Source organism: Oncorhynchus masou, chromosome 24 (genome assembly GCF_036934945.1).
Source record: "Oncorhynchus masou masou isolate Uvic2021 chromosome 24, UVic_Omas_1.1, whole genome shotgun sequence".
Lineage (NCBI taxonomy): Eukaryota > Metazoa > Chordata > Actinopteri > Salmoniformes > Salmonidae > Oncorhynchus > Oncorhynchus masou.
Window position 1 is genome coordinate 6769191 of NC_088235.1, and position 14039 is coordinate 6783229.

The window sequence follows — 14039 nt, forward strand, 5'->3', positions numbered from 1 at the left end:
AACCTAGACAGGACCCTAACACCTAGCAGACTAGTCATTGTAACCTAGACAGGACCCTAACACCTAGTAGACTAGTCATTGTAACCTAGACAGGACCCTAACACCTAGTAGACTAATCATTGTTTCCTAGACAGGACCCTAACACCTAGTAGACTAGTCATTTTAACCTAGACAGGACCCTAACACCTAGTAGACTAGTCATTGTAACCTAGACAGGACCCTAACACCTAGTAGACTAGTCATTGTAACCTAGCCAGAGACAGCAGACTAATCATTGTAACCTAGACAGGATCCTAACACCTAGCAGACTAGTCATTGTAACCTAGACAGGACCCTAACACCTAGTAGACTAGTCATTGTAACCTAGACAGGACCCTAACACCTAGTAGACTAATCATTGTAACCTAGACAGGACCCTAACACCTAGTAGACTAATCATTGTAACCTAGACAGGACCCTAACACCTAGTAGACTAATCATTGTAACCTAGACAGGACCCTAACACCTAGTAGACTAGTCATTGTAACCTAGACAGGACCCTAACACCTAGTAGACTAATCATTGTTTCCTAGACAGGACCCTAACACCTAGTAGACTAGTCATTTTAACCTAGACAGGACCCTAACACCTAGTAGACTAGTCATTGTAACCTAGACAGGACCCTAACACCTAGTAGACTAATCATTATAACCTAGACAGGACCCTAACACCTAGTAGACTAATCATTGTAACCTAGACAGGACCCTAACACCTAGCAGACTAATCATTGTAACCTAGACAGGACCCTAACACCTAGCAGACTAATCATTGTAACCTAGACAGGACCCTAACACCTAGTAGACTAATCATTGTAACCTAGACAGGACCCTAACACCTAGCAGACTAATCATTGTAACCTAGACAGGACCCTAACACCTAGCAGACTAATCATTGTAACCTAGACGGGACCCTAACACCTAGTAGACAAGTCATTGTAACCTAGACAGGAGCCTAACACCTAGCAGACTAGTCATTGTAACCTAGACAGGACCCTAACACCTAGCAGACTAATCATTGTAACCTAGACAGGACCCTAACACCTAGTAGACTAGTCATTGTAACCTAGACAGGACCCTAACACCTAGTAGACTAGTCATTGTAACCTAGACACGACCCTAACACCTAGTAGACTAATCATTATAACCTAGACAGGACCCTAACACCTAGTAGACTAATCATTGTAACCTAGACAGGACCCTAACACCTAGTAGACTAGTCATTGTAACCTAGACAGAGACCCTAACACCTAGTAGACTAATCATTGTAACCTAGCCAGAGACAGGACCCTAACACCTAGTAGACTAGTCATTGTAACCTAGCCAGAGACAGGACCCTAACACCTAGTAGACTAATCATTATAACCTAGACAGGACCCTAACACCTAGCAGACTAATCATTATAACCTAGCCAGAGACAGGACCCTAACACCTAGTAGACTAATCATTGTAACCTAGACAGGACCCTAACACCTAGTAGACTAGTCATTATAACCTAGACAGGGCCCTAACACCTAGCAGACTAATCATTGTAACCTAGACAGCTAGTACCATCTGAGGCTGTGGTTGTCAGTGTTGTGAGGTTGTCAGCCACCTGATAGGTTTAGATTATTCATGAGTCAGTCAGATGTAGAAGACAATAGTGCAGTTTGTTCTCAGACACACCATGGCTTCCTCCCGAATGGCACCCTAACGAATGGCACCCTAACGCATGGCACCCTAACGCATGGCACCCTAACGCATGGCACCCTATTCCCTTTTAAAACACTACTTTTTTACCCGGAGCCTTAATCAACAGTAGTGCACTATATAGGGAATAGGGTTCTATAGGGCTCTGGTCTAAAGTAGTGCACTATATAGGGAATAGGGTTCTATAGGGCTCTGGTCTAAAGTAGTGCACTATATAGGAAATAGGGTTCTATAGGGCTCTGGTCTAAAGTAGTGCACTATATAGGGAATAGGGTTCTATAGGGCTCTGGTCTAAAGTAGTGCACTATATAGGGAATAGGGTGCCATTTGGGGCTCATGTCATTAATAACACAGGAGTTAATCTGCTATGCAAATGTAAACAGGTAAAACCAGTCCACGATGACGAAGCACAGTGTCTTTGTGTCATTCCACAGATTCTTCTTCGTGTCGTAATGTACCGTGTGTAATTCCATGTTCCAAAGGCTCCTGCTAACATTTTATAGTATTCAGATGGTTTTTTCAACTCCTTTTGTGCTTTTGGTTTAAATCAATTATCATTTTCTCCTAAAACATATATATATATATATATATATATATATATATATATATATATATATATATATATATATTTTAACCATTCCACATCTGAACAGCATGTGGTCTTCTATCTCCACAGTATAGTGGGGACAATCTGGGCTACGTCTCTACTGTCGTGGCCCACGAGATGGGCCATAACCTGGGCATGAATCACGACACCGGCCGCTGTAGCTGTAATGGAGGGAGCTGTATCATGGCTGCCTCGGCAAGGTAAGTAACGTACTGGCCTCGACCGCCACAAAAAACCTAAAGCAACGTTCTGCTTTTCATTTTGACCCTTTTCCTGAGCGTTGTCTTTTTCAGAGGCCATCTGCTCTTCAACCTGTTTGTTGAACTATATTATTATGTAAGGCTGACATTATTTACACATCTGCTGAGTTTATTTATTTATTTTTTATTTTACCTTTATTTAACTCGGCAAATCAGTTAAGAACAAATTCTTATTTTCAATGACGGCCTAGGAACAGTGGGCCTGTTCAGAATGACAGATTTGTACCTTGTCAGCTCGGGGGTTTGATCTTTCAACCTTCCGGTTACTAGTCCAACGCTCTAACCACGAGGCTACCCTGCCGCCCCACTATATATACAAAAGTATGTGGACACCTCTTCAAATGAGTGGATCTGGTTCATTCGGGCCCACACCCATTGCTGACAAGTGTATAAAATCTAGCACACTGCCATGTAATCTCCATAGACAAACATTGGCAGTAGAATGACCTTACTGTGGAAACGTCTAGGGGCGACAACGGCACAACGTCGGCACAACGTCAGCACAAGATGTGTTCATCAAGAGCTTCATGAAATGTGTTTCCGTGGCCGAGCAGCCGCACACAAGCCTAAGATCACCATGTGCAACGCCAAGCGTCGGCTGGAGTGGTGTGAAGCTCACCACCATTTGCAAATAAATTCATTAAAAATCCAACAATGTCATTTTCTGGAAGAAAAAAAATCTCATTTTGTCTGTCATAGATGAAGTGTACCTATGATGAAAATTACAGGCCTCTCTCATCTTTTTAAGTGGGAGAACTTGCACAATTGGTGGCTGACTAGATACTTTTATGCCCCACTGTATGTCTCATAGAAATGAAGTCGTGTGACTGATTGATTCCATCGGTATTCATGTACAGCGGCGTCTGTCTTCCCCTCCCTAGTGGATCCACCCTCTTCAGTGACTGTAGTGCCTCTGACTTTGAGCGCCTGGTCCTGCGTGGAGGAGGGGTGTGTCTGTTGAACCAGCCCTCCCAGTCCAACATCGTCTCTGTGGCTAAATGTGGCAACGGCATGTTAGAGGAAGGAGAGGACTGTGACTGTGGAACACCCCAGGTACTGTCTCACTCACCTGTCTTCCTGTCTGTCCTTACCTGTCTTCCTGTCTGTCCTTACCTGTCTTCCTGTCTGTCCTGGGTGCCTCAACGGCATGTTAGAGGAAGGAGAGGACTGTGACTGTGGAACACCCCAGGTACTGTCTCACTCACCTGTCTTCCTGTCTGTCCTTACCTGTCTTCCTGTCTGTCCTTACCTGTCTTCCTGTCTGTCCTTACCTGTCTTCCTGTCTGTCCTGGGTGCCTCAACGGCATGTTAGAGGAAGGAGAGGACTGTGACTGTGGAACACCCCAGGTACTGTCTCACTCACCTGTCTTCCTGTCTGTCCTTACCTGTCTTCCTGTCTGTCCTTACCTGTCTTCCTGTCTGTCCTTACCTGTCTTCCTGTCTGTCCTGGGTGCCTCAACGGCATGTTAGAGGAAGGAGAGGACTGTGACTGTGGAACACCCCAGGTACTGTCTCACTCACCTGTCTTCCTCTCTGTCCTTACCTGTCTTCCTGTCTGTCCTTACCTGTCTTCCTGTCTGTCCTTACCTGTCTTCCTGTCTGTCCTGTCGACATGGTGCCTCACCCATGATACTAGTGGGACAAAGTTACCTATTGAATGGCTTTCTGTTATGCTTGATTCGTTGATTCATTCAAACATTGAATGGCTTTCTGTTACGCTTGATTCGTTGATTCACTCACATTGAATGGCTTTCTATTATGCTTGATTCGTTGATTCACTCACTCATTGATTGATGATGTATAATTGATTCAGAATGATTTTTCTAATATATATAATATTTCTAATGTTACTTTGTGTAAATGGGAGCTTTGACTGAGTGTTGTATTTTGGATTCATTAAGGATCCCTATTAGTTCCTGCCAAGGCAGCAGCTACTCTTCCTGGGGTTTATTATGGATCCCCATTAGTTCCTGCCAAGGCAGCAGCTACTCTTCCTGGGGTTTATTATGGATCCCCATTAGTTCCTGCCAAGGCAGCAGCTACTCTTCCTGGGGTTTGTTATGGATCCCCATTAGTTCCTGCCAGGGCAGCAGCTACTCTCACTGGGGTTTATTATGGAACCCCATTAGTTCCTGCCGAGGCAGCAGCTACTCTTCCTGGGGTTTATTGTGGATCCCCATTAGTTCCTGCCAAGGTAGCAGCTACTCTTCCTGGGGTTTATTATGGATCCCCATTAGTTCCTGCCAAGGCAGCAGCTACTCTTCCTGGGGTTTATTATGGATCCCCATTAGTTCCTGCCGAGGCAGCAGCTACTCTTCCTGGGGTTTATTATGGATCCCTATTAGTTCCTGCCAAGGCAGCAGCTACTCTTCCTGGGGTTTATTATGGATCCCCATTAGTTCCTGCCAAGGCAGCAGCTACTGTACCTGAGGTCCAACAACATTAAGGCAGTTAAATATAATTAAACATTTACATTCCAACAGATTTCACAACACATTATGTGTGTTCTCTAAGGTCCATACTTTACAGTACATAGTGTGTGTGTCCTCCCAGTCCCACTGTTTCATAAGGTGTATTTTTGCCTGTTTAAAAACAAATCTGATTTTACTGCTGCATCAGTTACCTGATGTGGAATAGAGTTCCATGTGGTCATGGCTCTATGTAGGACTGTGGAATAGAGTTCCATGTAGTCATAGCTCTATGTAGTACTGTGGAATAGAGTTCCATGTAGTCATGGCTCTATGTAGTACTGTGGAATAGAGTTCCATGTGGTCGTGGCTCTATGTAGTACTGTGGAATAGAGTTCCATGTAGTCATGGCTCTATGTACTGTGGAATAGAGTTATGTAGTCACTGTGGAATGGAGAGTTCCATGTGGTCATGGCTCTATGTAGTACTGTGGAATAGAGTTCCATGTAGTCATGGCTCTATGTAGTACTGTGGAATAGAGTTCCATGTAGTCATGGCTCTATGTAGTACTGTGGAATAGAGTTCCATGTAGTCATGGCTCTATGTAGTACTGTGGAATAGAGTTCCATGTAGTCATGGCTCTATGTAGTACTGTGGAATAGAGTTCCATGTGGTCATGGCTCTATGTGGTACTGTGGAATAGAGTTCCATGTGGTCATGGCTCTATGTAGGACTGTGGAATAGAGTTCCATGTGGTCATGGCTCTATGTAGTACTGTGCACCTCCCATAGTCTGTTCTGGACTTGGAGACTGTGAAGAGACCTCTGGTGGCATGTCTTGTGGGGTATGAATGGGTGTCTGAGCCGTGTGCCAGTAGTTCAAACGGACAACATGTCAGTGCTTCTTACAAGAAGTAGTGATGAAGTCAATCTCTCCTCTACATTGAACCAGGGCATATTATTGATGTTAGCTCTCCGTGTACATCCAAGTCATTTCCCATGTCCTTCTTTTGTGGCACGTGACAACACGACTGGACAGTAGTCCAGGTGCCACAAAACTCAGGCCTGCAAGTGCTGTTAAGACAGAGCAGTGCTTGATTATGGACAGACTTTAACCCATCATATCAATATGTTTTGACCATGACTGTTCACAATCTAGTGTTACTCCAAGCAGTTTAGTCACCTCAACTTGCTCAATTTCCACATTCATTGCAAGATTTAGGTGAGGTTTAGGGTTTAGTGAATGATTTGTCCCAAATACTATCAGCTTATTTATATTGCCACCCATTCTTAAACTGACTGCAGCTCTTATTGCAGTGATTTCACTTGCTGTGATCGCTGACGTGTATAATAATGAGTCCTCAGCATACATAGACGAACACAGCATTTTCTCAGAGCCAATGGCAGCTCATTAGTAAAGATTGAACAAAGCAAGGGGCCTAGACAGCTGCCCTGGGGAATGCCTCACTCTACCAGGATTATGTTGGCTTCCGTTAAAGAACACCCTGTGTGTTCTGTAAGACAGGTAACTCTTTATCCACAATATAGCAAGTGGTGTAAGGCCATAACACATATGTTTTTCCAACAGCAGATTATGACCGATAATGTCAGAAGCTGGACTGAAGTCTAAAAAAAAAACATCCCCCAAAATCTGTTAATTTTCAATTTCTCTCAGCCAATCAGTCATTTGTGTTAGTGCTATGCTTGTTGAATGACCTTCCTTATATTTGTGCTGAAAATGTTAACTTGTTTACAGTGAACTAGCATTGTATCTGCTAAAAACAATATCCACAAAAGTTTAAGGGTTGGTAACAGGCTGATTGGTTGGCTGTTTGATCCAGTAAATGGGGCTTTGCTATTCTTGGGTAGCGGTTTGACTTTTGCTTCTCTCCAGGCCTGGGGGCACCTTCCTGTAAGGCTTAGATGGAAAATAGGAGTGGCAATATCGTTCAATATTATCCTCAGCCATTTTCTATAAAAAATGTCAGGTAGCTTGTCATGGTTGATTCAAAATTACAATGCATGTATTTTATAATTTGGTCAGTTATCCATGGATGTGTATAGGTTCAGAATTTAGTTTTTGACATGCATAAGTTTACTAATCTTGCCGATATTGCAGGAATGTACCAATAAATGCTGTGACGCAGCCACCTGTAAGTTGACCTGGGGATCGGCCTGCGCTCAGGGAGGCTGCTGCAAGGACTGCAAGGTTAGTCCAGCTGCTGTCGGTCTTCAAAACCGTATGGATTAGGGCGCTCCCCAAACCGGACAGCAAATCAATGATTTTCAATTAAAGCAGTTTGTTGGTGGGGGAGGGCCTAGGATTGTGTTGAGCTATTTCGTCAGAGGTTTCAACTTGGGAGGTGTCAACTTTTGATTTTAATGATGAAAACCGATTTTGAAAATGAATGTTTCTCCGGCCTAATTTCTCTCCAATTTTTCAGATCAGTGTGTCAGGGACACCGTGCAGGGGATCTGTCAACTCATGCGACCTCCCAGAATACTGCAACGGCTCCACATCCTTCTGTCCATCAGACTTCTATTTCATGGATGGGCTTCTCTGTGAGAACGACGCGGCGTACTGTTATGAGGGCCGCTGCCAGACCTACGACTACCAATGCAAACATCTTTTTGAAACGGGTACAAAATAAACATATTTATATATATGATTTTATTTTTATTTTATATATTTTATTTTATATATTTTATTTTTATTTTATACATTTGATTTTATTTAAATTTTATACATTTGATTTTAATTTTATATATTTTATTGTATTTTTATTTTATATTTTTTATTTTCTATATTTGATTTTAATTTTCTATATTTTCTTTTAATTTTATATATTTTCTTTTAATTTTATATATTTTAATTGTATACTTTTTATTTTATATATTTGATTTTTATTTTATATATTTGAATCAAGAAAGTAACTGTGACCTTGTGTCTGACAGTTAATATTTTCCTTCTTTTATTTCTTAAGTCTGAAATTTTAAATGTTTTGATTTATGTTTCTTCCCAGGTGCAAGCAAAGCAGCAGACATCTGCTTCCAGACGGCGAATCTAAAGGGGGATGCGTTTGGGAACTGTGGAATGACGTCGTCAGGAACCTATGTGAAATGTAGTTTGGCGTAAGTGATCTGAATTCGCCATTCATAATTGACAATAATTCATAATGAGAAATGTTTAATTACTGTTAAGTTTTAGAACACCTACTCATTCTAGGGTTTTTCTTCATTTTTAATATTTTCTACATTGTACATTGTAGTGAAGACATCAAAACTATGTTATAACACATATGGAATCATGTAGTAACCAAAAAAAGTGTTGGTAGGTTGAGAGAATGTCAAGGCAAAGGGTGGCTCTGTAAAATATATTTTGAATTGTTTAACACTTTTTTTTGTTTAACACATGATTGTAATTTTGACATTTACATTCTTGCCCCCGGGGCGGAGTGTGGGGCCCGGCCCCCCGGGGCGGAGTGTGGGGCCCGGCCCCCCGGGGCGGAGTGTGGGGCCCGGCCCCCCGGGGCGGAGTGTGGGGCCCGGACCCCCGGGGCGGAGTGTGGAGCCACTACTGACTCCCTCCCTGTCTCCACTGTGTTCCTGCAGTAATGCCATGTGTGGGAAGGTACAGTGCACTAACGTAAACACCAACAACCCTCCTCCTGGAGGCTCCGTCAGTAACCAGATCATCGATGGTTCTTCGTGTGTCAACGCAGACTTTAACCTGGGCTCTGATGTTCTGGACCCTGCCTATGTCAACCAGGGCAGCCCCTGCACCAAGGGGAAGGTAAGATTAGCATTTTTGGTTTCAGTGTCTTCAACTTTGTCCCTTTGTGTCTTTCTAAGATGATGTCACTTCCTCCACAGGGCGGGTGGTGTGTGTGTTGAGCCATTTCTTCCACAGGGCGGGTGGTGTGTGTGCTGAGCCATGTCTTCCACAGGGCGGGTGGTGTGTGTGCTGAGCCATTTCTTCCACAGGGCGGGTGGTGTGTGTGCTGAGCCATTTCTTCCACAGGGCGGGTGGTGTGTATTGAGGCGGCAGGACAACCATAATGCCTTGTAGTCATTGCTAGTGGAGGTTTGTTTGAATCCAGAGATGATATCCAGGACTCCTCTCTTCTTCTTCCAGGCCTGCCTTGACTTCCAGTGTGTGAATGCCTCAGCTCTACTGCCTGTTGACCTCCACTGTGACGCCAGCAACACATGTAACAGCCGGGGGGTAAGACAAGGTCTCATTCTACATACATCGCGTACAGGCCATCTGATTGGCTCTTCTGGGGAGAGATCTCACCCTCTGGAAGGGGTTGGGTACATCACGTTTTACAGGCCATCTGATTGGCTCTACTTGGGAGAGAGACCAGTGTCTATTGTATTGGCTGGTTGATTAGTTAATTGATTGGCTCTACTTGGGATAGACCAGTGTCTATTGTATTGGCTGGTTGATTAGTTAATTGATTGGCTCTACTTGGGATAGACCTGTGTCTATTGTATTGGCTGGTTGATTAGTTAATTGATTGGCTCTACTTGGGAGAGAGACCAGTGTCTAGTGTATTGGCTGGTTGATGAGTTAATTGATTGGCTCTACTTGGGAGAGAGGCTTGTGTCTATTGTATTGGCTGGTTGATTAGTTAATTGATTGGCTCTACTTGGGAGAGAGACCAGTGTCTAGTGTATTGGCTGGTTGATGAGTTAATTGATTGGCTCTACTTGGGAGAGAGACCAGTGTCTATTGTATTGGCTGGTTGATGAGTTAATTGATTGGCTCTACTTGGGAGAGAGACCAGTGTATTGGCTGGTTGATTAGTTAATTGATTGGTATATCTCCCCCAGGTGTGTAACAACCAGGGCCACTGCCACTGTAATGACGGCTGGGGACCTCCTCACTGTGCCAAGTCAGGGAGAGGGGGCAGTGTGGACAGCGGGCCTGCACAGATAGGTAATCTTCACTGCACACCTTTCCTCTGTCTACCTGCCTGTCATTATAGAGGGGTACTGTTCACTGCACACCTTTCCTGTCTCTACCTGCCTGTCATTATAGACAGGTACTGTTCACTGCACACCTTAACTCCCTCTACCTGCCTGTCATTATAGACAGGTACTGTTCACTGCACACCTTTCCTGTCTCTACCTGCCTGTCATTATAGACAGGTACTGTTCACTGCACACCTTTCCTGTCTCTACCTGCCTGTCATTATAGACAGGTACTGTTCACTGCACACCTTAACTCCCTCTACCTGCCTGTCATTATAGACAGGTACTGTTCACTGCACACCTTTCCTGTCTCTACCTGCCTGTCATTATAGACAGGTACTGTTCACTGCACACCTTTCCTGTCTCTACCTGCCTGTCATTATAGACAGGTACTGTTCACTGCACGCCTTTCCTGTCTCTACCTGCCTGTCATTATAGACAGGTACTGTTCTGCACACCTTTCCTGTCTCTACCTGCCTGTCATTATAGACAGGTACTGGTACTGCACACCTTTCCTGTTCTACCTGCCTGTCATTATAGACCTTTGCACACCTTTCTCTGTCTCTACCTGCCTGTCATTATAGACAGGTACTGTTCACTGCACACCTTAACTCCCCTACCTGCCTGTCATTATAGACAGGTACTGTTCACAGATTACCTTTCCTGTCTCTACCTGCCTGTCATTATAGACAGGTACTGTTCACTGCACACCTTTCCTGTCTCTACCTGCCTGTCATTATAGACAGGTCACTGTTCACTATCACGCCTTTCCTGTCTCTACCTGCCTGTCATTATAGACAGGTACTGTTCACTGCTGACCTTTCCTGTCTCGACCTGCCTGTCATTATAGACAGGTACTGTTCACTACACTTTCACTCTGCCTGTCATTATAGACAGGTACTGTTCACTGCACACCTTTCCTCTGTCTACCTGCCTGTCATTATAGACAGGTACTGTTCACTGCACACCTTTCCTCTGTCTACCTGCCTGTCATTATAGACAGGTACTGGTCACTGCACACCTTTCCTGTCTCTACCTGCCTGTCATTATAGATAGGTACTGGTCACTGCACACCTTTCCTGTCTCTACCTGCCTGTCATTATAGACAGGTACTGGTCACTGCACACCTTTCCTGTCTCTACCTGCCTGTCATTATAGACAGGTACTGTTCACTGCACACCTTTCCCTGATTACCTGCCTGTCATTATAGACAGGTACTGATCTTCACTGCACACCTTTCTCTGTCTCTACCTGCCTGTCATTATAGACAGGTACTGGTCACTGCACACCTTTCCTGTCTCTCACCTGCCTGTTTATAGATAGGTACTGGTCACTGCACACCTTTCCTGTCTCTACCTGCCTGTCATTATAGATAGGTACTGGTATCACCTTTCTGTCTCTACCTGCCTGTCATTATAGACAGGTACTGGTCACTGCACACCTTTCCTGTCTCTACCTGCCTGTCATTATAGACAGGTACTGGCACACCTTCTCCCAGACCTTTCCCTGTCTACCTGCCTGTCATTATAGAGGTACTGGTCACTGCACACCTTTCCTGTCTCTACCTGCCTGTCATTATAGATAGGTACTTCCCTGACACCTTTCCTGTCTCTACCTGCCTGTCATTATAGATAGGTACTCACTCACCTTTCCTGTCTCTACCTGCCTGTCATTATAGACAGGTACTGTTCACTGCACACCTTCCTGTCTCTACCTGCCTGTCTATAGATAGGTACTTCCCTGCACACCTTTCCTGTCTCTACCTGCCTGTCATTATAGACAGGTACTGGTCTGCACACCTTTCCTGTCTCTACCTGCCTGTCATTATAGATAGGTACTGTTCACTGCACACCTTTCCTCTGTCTACCTGCCTGTCATTATAGACAGGTACTTCCCTGACACCTTTCCTGTCTCTACCTGCCTGTCATTATAGATAGGTACTGGTCACTCACCTTTCCTGTCTCTACCTGCCTGTCATTATAGATAGGTACTGGTCACTGCACACCTTTCCTGTCTCTACCTGCCTGTCATTATAGACAGGTACTGGTCCTGCTGGTGTTAGTGTGCTCTATGTGTTTAGAAGGATACTGTTCCTGAAATATGCCTCTGGACCTGCCTGTCATCTGTCATTATAGGTAGGTACTATCACTGCACACCTTTCCTGTCTCTACCTGCCTGTCATTATAGATAGGTACTGGTCACCACCTTTCCTGTCTCTACCTGCCTGTCATTATAGAAGGTACTATCACTGCACACCTTTCCTGTCTCTACCTGCCTGTCATTATAGACAGGTACTGTTCACCACGCCTTCCAGTCTCTACCTGCCTGTCATTATAGACAGGTACTGTTCTGCAAACCTTAACTGCTCTACCTGCCTGTCATTATAGACAGGTACGCTCTGCAAACCTTTCCTGTCTCTACCTGCCTGTCATTATAGACACTATCACCACCTTTCCTGTCTCTACCTGCCTGTCATTATAGACAGGTACTGTTCAACACCTTTCCTGTCTCTACCTGCCTGTCATTATAGACAGGTACTGTTCACTGCACACCTTTCCTGTCTCTACCTGCCTGTCATTATAGACAGGTACTGTTCACACACCTTTCCAGTCTCTACCTGCCTGTCATTAAGACAGGTACTATCACCACGCTTTCCAGGCGCTCTGCCTGTCATTATAACACTGTTCACTGCACACCTTAACTCCAGACGCTCTAGGTAAACCTGTCATTACGCTAGACGTCATTATACTAGGTAAACACTACACCACTGTCTCTACCTGCCTGTCATTATAGACAGGTACTGTTCACTGCACGCTTTCCTGTCTCTACCTGCCTGTCATTATAGACAGGTACTGTTCCAGCACGCCTTTCCTGTCTCTACCTGCCTGTCATTATAGAAGGTACTGTTCACCACGCCTTTCCAGTCTCTACCTGCCTGTCATTATAGACAGGTACTGTTCACCACGCTTTCCTGTCTACCTGCCTGTCATTATAGACAGGTACTGTTCACTGCACACCTTTCCTCTGTCTACCTGCCTGTCATTATAGACAGGTACTGGTCAAACACCTTTCCCTGTCTACCTGCCTGTCATTATAGACAGGTACTATCACTGCACACCTTTCCTGTCTCTACCTGCCTGTCATTATAGACAGGTACTGGTCACTGCACACCTTTCCTGTCTCTACCTGCCTGTCATTATAGATAGGTACTGGTCACTGCACACCTTTCCTGTCTCTACCTGCCTGTCATTATAGACAGGTACTGGTCACTGCACACCTTTCCTGTCTCTACCTGCCTGTCATTATAGATAGGTACTGTTCACTGCACACCTTTCCTCTGTCTACCTGCCTGTCACTGTACTGGTCACTGCACACCTTACCTGCACACCTTTCCTGTCTCTACCGCCTCCAGATAGCTACTGGTAAACACTTTCCTGTCTCTACCTGCCTGTCATTATAGACAGGTACTGGTCACTGCACACCTTTCCTGTCTCTACCTGCCTGTCATTATAGATAGGTACTGTTCACTGCACACCTTTCCTCTGTCTACCTGCCTGTCATTATAGACAGGTACTGGTCACTGCACACCTTTCCTGTCTCTACCTGCCTGTCATTATAGATAGGTACTGGTCACTGCACACCTTTCCTGTCTCTACCTGCCTGTCATTATAGACAGGTACTGGTCACTGCACACCTTTCCTGTCTCTACCTGCCTGTCATTATAGATAGGTACTGTTCACTGCACACCTTTCCTGTCTCTACCTGCCTGTCATTATAGATAGGTACTGGTCACACACCTTTCCTGTCTCTACCTGCCTGTCATTATAGACAGGTACTGTCACTCACACCTTTCCTGTCTCTACCTGCCTGTCATTATAGATAGGTACTATCACTGCACACCTTTCCTGTCTCTACCTGCCTGTCATTATAGACAGGTACTGGTAAACACCTTTCCTGTCTCTACCTGCCTGTCATTACGATCCAGGTACTGGTCACTGCACACCTTTCTGTCCACTGTCTCCAGACGCTCTAGGTAAACACTTTCCTGTCTCTACCTGCCTGTC

General features: G+C 44.7%; 1 protein-coding gene across 1 annotated transcript in view; it reads left to right on the forward strand.

Annotated features, from left to right (window-relative positions):
- Positions 1 to 14039, forward strand: part of LOC135513374 (disintegrin and metalloproteinase domain-containing protein 9-like) — a 37866-nt gene that overhangs the window by 16341 nt on the left and 7486 nt on the right. The window contains exons 11-18 of the mRNA XM_064936300.1: positions 2401 to 2531; positions 3473 to 3644; positions 7118 to 7207; positions 7443 to 7638; positions 8022 to 8130; positions 8611 to 8791; positions 9134 to 9223; positions 9835 to 9940. Of these exons, the coding sequence (XP_064792372.1) occupies positions 2401 to 2531; positions 3473 to 3644; positions 7118 to 7207; positions 7443 to 7638; positions 8022 to 8130; positions 8611 to 8791; positions 9134 to 9223; positions 9835 to 9940 (1075 nt within the window). The remainder of the gene's footprint in view (positions 1 to 2400; positions 2532 to 3472; positions 3645 to 7117; positions 7208 to 7442; positions 7639 to 8021; positions 8131 to 8610; positions 8792 to 9133; positions 9224 to 9834; positions 9941 to 14039) is intronic.